Source organism: Charadrius vociferus, unplaced genomic scaffold (assembly GCF_000708025.1).
Source record: "Charadrius vociferus isolate BGI_N301 unplaced genomic scaffold, ASM70802v2 scaffold661, whole genome shotgun sequence".
NCBI lineage: Eukaryota > Metazoa > Chordata > Aves > Charadriiformes > Charadriidae > Charadrius > Charadrius vociferus.
Genome location: NW_009647002.1, coordinates 373,524 through 377,951, shown reverse-complemented (window position 1 = coordinate 377,951; position 4,428 = coordinate 373,524). Strand labels below are relative to the sequence as shown.

Genomic DNA, 4,428 nt, shown 5'->3' with positions numbered 1-4,428 from the left:
GTGGCTGATGGAGGCTGGAGAGCTGGGCTGTGGTGCTGCTGGAGTGGGATTTCCTCTGACCCGCAACAGGAATTGGTTTGCCTGTCGGGTGTGATGACCAGCTGTCCCACTGAGCCCTTCTTTAATGATTAAGAGGCTTCCAAGTGGCTTTAGAAATAGCTTAAAGATTGTATAGCATGTGGGCTGGGTTGCAGAGGGTTGCGTTGGCAGCACTGAGGCAGGCAGAGGAAAGATCACGTCAGGTGTGTGTCTTACTCAGGTTTTACACCATTCTGTCAGTGTAAAGCATCTCTGAAATAGGTGTAAATGAAACTCTTGCTTTAGGGCTTGATGTTTCAGACTTTACCACGTTAATTGCTGGGGGAAGGGTCGTGTCCAAAGGGTCTGGGAACGCCATCGGAGGCGAGGTGGCAGCAAGGAAATACCAGCCAGGGGAGCAGCGGGTCATGGTCCGGAGGGAGCTGTACAGCCAAGTGCTGCCTGGAGGAGGCTTAGAGTCAGGAGGGGTGAAACTGTCTCTGTTTCCTTGAGCTCCCCGAAGTGTGACTCTGGAAGTCTTTTGAAAATAAGTGGGACTGAACCCCTTGAGCAAACTTTCCATTAATAGGAAAACAGGAAACGGAATTCAAGAGTTGCCTAGACCATCTCCTTGCCCAGAGGAGGAACTAGTCCAGCTTGGATAGTCAAGTAGCAGATATTTTTTTTTATCCTAACTGCCCTGCTCCTTGAACAAAGAGATTGGCATTGGCTCAGAGAGCTGTAGAGATCTACCTCTGAGTGCTTTCTGGATGAGACTCAGTGATTAATTGAAGAGAATGATGCACTCAGCTGTAGAAAGGTAGAAGGTTGGAGACTGGGATCCTGCTATTGACCCTCTACATCTGGACAAACTGCTGCCTATTTCCATCAGTTTTCTCCCTCATTTTCTTCTACCTCATTTAATCCCTCCCACAGTGTCCTGAGGTCATTAGATTGGAAATGCCAAGCGCAGTTTGAGGCAGGTACGTGGCATTCATTAACTCCAGCTGGAAGCCAGGCAAAACGTAATTTGATAAGAATGTATTTGGGAAAGAGCCATTACCAGGATTCATAGGTGCCCATCAGCCAGCGAACACTGGTGTGGTGTTAATGAGTGTGCTTCTGAAGCCAGCTGGACTGTTGCTGGTGATGTCAGTGAAGTCCTGATTGCATCCAAAATCCTTAATCTGACTTATTTACAGTGCTTATAAGCAAACACCACGCACGTGGTATGTGGAGAGGATGTGGGAGCCAGTAGGATTGAGGTTGGAGGAAGAACATGACACATCTGACTTTGCTATTTAAAACTATTCCATTTTTAGCCAGTTTAGTTGGAGTCCTTATACCCTTTAGTCTGGCAATGGTACGCCTTCAGCCTTCACTGGAAAAGGGAGTGTAATTGCCATCCTCAGCATGAGGATTTCTGAGAAATTTCTGTTCTTGCTGATTCTACAGATTTGTTACAAAGAACTGTGAAAATAACTGACAAACAGCAGATGTTGTTTGGGGAATTTATTCCATATCCTCTCCCCTGCCCTCGCTGTCGGCTCACGCGCAGTATGGCTCGCTAAACCACGGCCCGGCAGCGTCTGTCATCCAGCTCACAAAGTGTCAGTGAACTCCACGAGTACCCACATGTAGAAGATTTGTGCCCTGATACAGCGGACCGTATTGCCGCTCATGTTGCACATCAGCCTTGCTGCCTTTAGAAACCAGACTGAGTCTCCTACAGCCTCCAAAGGGGGTTGGCAGTGACAAAACAAAGGAGGAAATGACTCTTTCTGTGGGCTTTCTTTACCGCTGCAGAGGAGATGCAAAGGTCCCAGTTATTTGCTGATCGTTAACATCTCTGGCCTTGCACCATCCCCTTTGCTGCATTTTTTAGGAAACGGGGCTGCTGTCTTGTGATCCCCCCGTCAGCCACAGGCAAGAGACTGTGTCCCTGCTCTGTCAAAGGATAATGGAATGCTTTTCCTTGAAAAACACCGAATTCCCCTCCCTTCCCCAGACATGGAATGAGATCCTTTTCAACATCTACCGTATAAGCTTTATTATCACGCTGGATACTACTTTGCCTTTAGTGTAAATAGTTGGGTTTGCATCTTTTTGGCTCATCAGCCGCATCAGCGAGTGGTGTCAGCTGGACTGGCTGCTGTAATGCATGGCTCACTCTTGTATTACCAGTGTCCTGGGGAAATGAGATGTCCAGCACACGTATTTGGTTTCCATTTGTGTACATTTTTTCTTAGTAAGTTCATTTCTTTGAGATATTTCCTGTTTCTGTCTTTTATGCCTATTTAAGAGCATATTGCTCCTATTTAAGCCTTTGAAAGAATGAAACATCCTATTTTTAACATCAAGTAATCTCTAAGGTTCTTGCCTGCAATGGGTTTTCTCACTTTGCCTTATTCTAGTCATAAGGTCTGTGCTGAAGACAACTGACGGTCTGAATCCCAGCGCTTGCCTTTGAGGTTTCGTTTGTGAGTTAAGACATTGCAGAACTCCAGGATTTATTGGTTTGTTTCACCAGTTCTTCTCCAAGAGCGTCTTCCGCTGTGTCTGAGTGATAGCTCTGCTGATGTGGGTGTTTCAGGTATATTGGTTGATCAGATGAGCAGTTCTCCAGATTTTTTTGTTTCCAAAGTTGGCAGGTTTGCAGTTGACCCAAAACGTGTGTTCCAAAGCTCTCCTCGCTTTCTGGCCACATTTCTGGTTTGTTTCTGGAGCTTTGAGGTGTGTTGTCTTCAATTCCCTCCATTGCAAGGCTGCAGCAGTGGTGGTGAGTGACAGAAGCCAAGGGAGAGGGATATGGCTCTTGCTAAATATGGACCCGGGAATCTCATGCCCCTCAGGCAGGAACTGTGGGATGATTCATGTCTGTGTGTTATTTGTACAGTGCACAGTCGTATCCATATTCGATCCATGATATTATCCTAATCCATGGGAAGCTTTCTGTATCTTGGGTAATGCCCAGCTTATGGGCAGCACAGGGTATTACCTGACTCCAGCGCTACGTGCAGCTTCCGTAAGGGTTGGAGACATATAACCTCTGTGTTGTTTCTAACTCTGTCGCACCTTGCAGTATTATACAATGTAGTGTGCTGCCTTCCTGCATGGCTTTGTGGTTTGGTCTGTTAGGGTACATAAAACTGGCTTCACAGAGTCGAGCTGTTGTCTCCTTCTGAGAGGAGCAGGAGGTTTGCTGGTTGCTGGAGGCCGCGAGGAGGGAAACCTGAGTTGCAGGTTGTCTTCCTACAGCTCCTGCAAAGATGGATGAAGGGTTTGGGAATGCGAAGGGCCAAATGACTCTTCAGTTGTTCACTGTAGTGACAGCAGTATAAACCTCTGCTGAAGTCTGCCAAGAACTCATCTTTAAGGAGAGGGGGAAGACTTGCACCCATAGCTCAGCCTGTTAAGTGTTCATTGATGACATCTTTTGCATTACGCACATTCAAAAGCAGTTTCTAAAACATTGCAGGTGTTGGTCAGACCCCTGTGAGTGAGAATTCGGGTGTGCAGGGGTGTTTCTGGCTGGTAGCCCTCAAAGGGCACTCACTGCTAGCTGTCTGTTGTTTGTGCTGGGGAGGTGTGTGTGGCGTTCGGCGCAGGTCTGGCTCTGCATCTACGGTGAGGTATCGCGCCGCATCTGTTTTGTTTGAAAGCTGTGACCTAGTACGGAAAAGAACATGGAGGCTCAAAAAAACCCCCGTAACGTACCACACTTGGTGAACCCAGGAAAGTTTATCAGTAAAGGAGAAGTTGTCAGTAAAACTGGATTTTATTTGTCTAGGCTCTTGTACGCTGCTTATCACTACGGCATGAGGGTGCTTTGCCATCACCCGTTCAGTAATGTGACTGATGTGTCACATGTTGTTTATTCCTCCTCCTCCCGGAGGAAGGCACGGTGCTCCATGCAGTGCCTTGGGAGGGTGTTTCACGGGTGGCGGTGCGCCGGCCGGAGGCAGGTCAGGGCAACACGTACCACGCTTGGAGCGGAGCGCCATAACGCCGGTGACGGTGTTTCCTTCTGGAGGGTTTCTCCTCTTACTCACCTGTATCCCATAGTGTCGCGCGGCGGAGAGTTAAGGCGAAGTTGTGTTTCCACGTGCTTCAAATTTGTGATGTAGTTTTTTGGAAGGGAAGGCCGGAAGAGTCACCGTGTCCGTGCTGACACCCGTTCCCTTCAGTGGGATTTCTCTCCGGGACCTGCTCGCTCGGGCCTCCGTTGCGTTTTCTCTAAGAAAGCCCTGGAAGCGTCGAGGCCGGCTTTCTCCCGGCCGCTCTCACACGGGAGGTGCCGCTCGGGTCCCCCTCCCGGCCCGGCGGGGCCGCCTCGCTCCGCGTCCGCGGGGCCGGTGTGCCACGAAGCGTCCCGGGCGGGCGGGTGCCCGCTGGTGCCATCGACCCCCG

General features: G+C 49.2%; 1 protein-coding gene across 1 annotated transcript in view; it reads right to left on the bottom strand.

Annotated features, from left to right (window-relative positions):
• Nucleotides 1-2,776, bottom strand: part of TM2D2 (TM2 domain containing 2) — a 4,373-nt gene extending 1,597 nt beyond the window's left edge. Inside the window, exon 1 of the mRNA XM_009895408.1 lies at nt 2,743-2,776. Within this exon, the coding sequence (XP_009893710.1) occupies nt 2,743-2,776 (34 nt within the window). The remainder of the gene's footprint in view (nt 1-2,742) is intronic.
• Between the last annotated feature and the right edge of the window lie 1,652 nt (nt 2,777-4,428).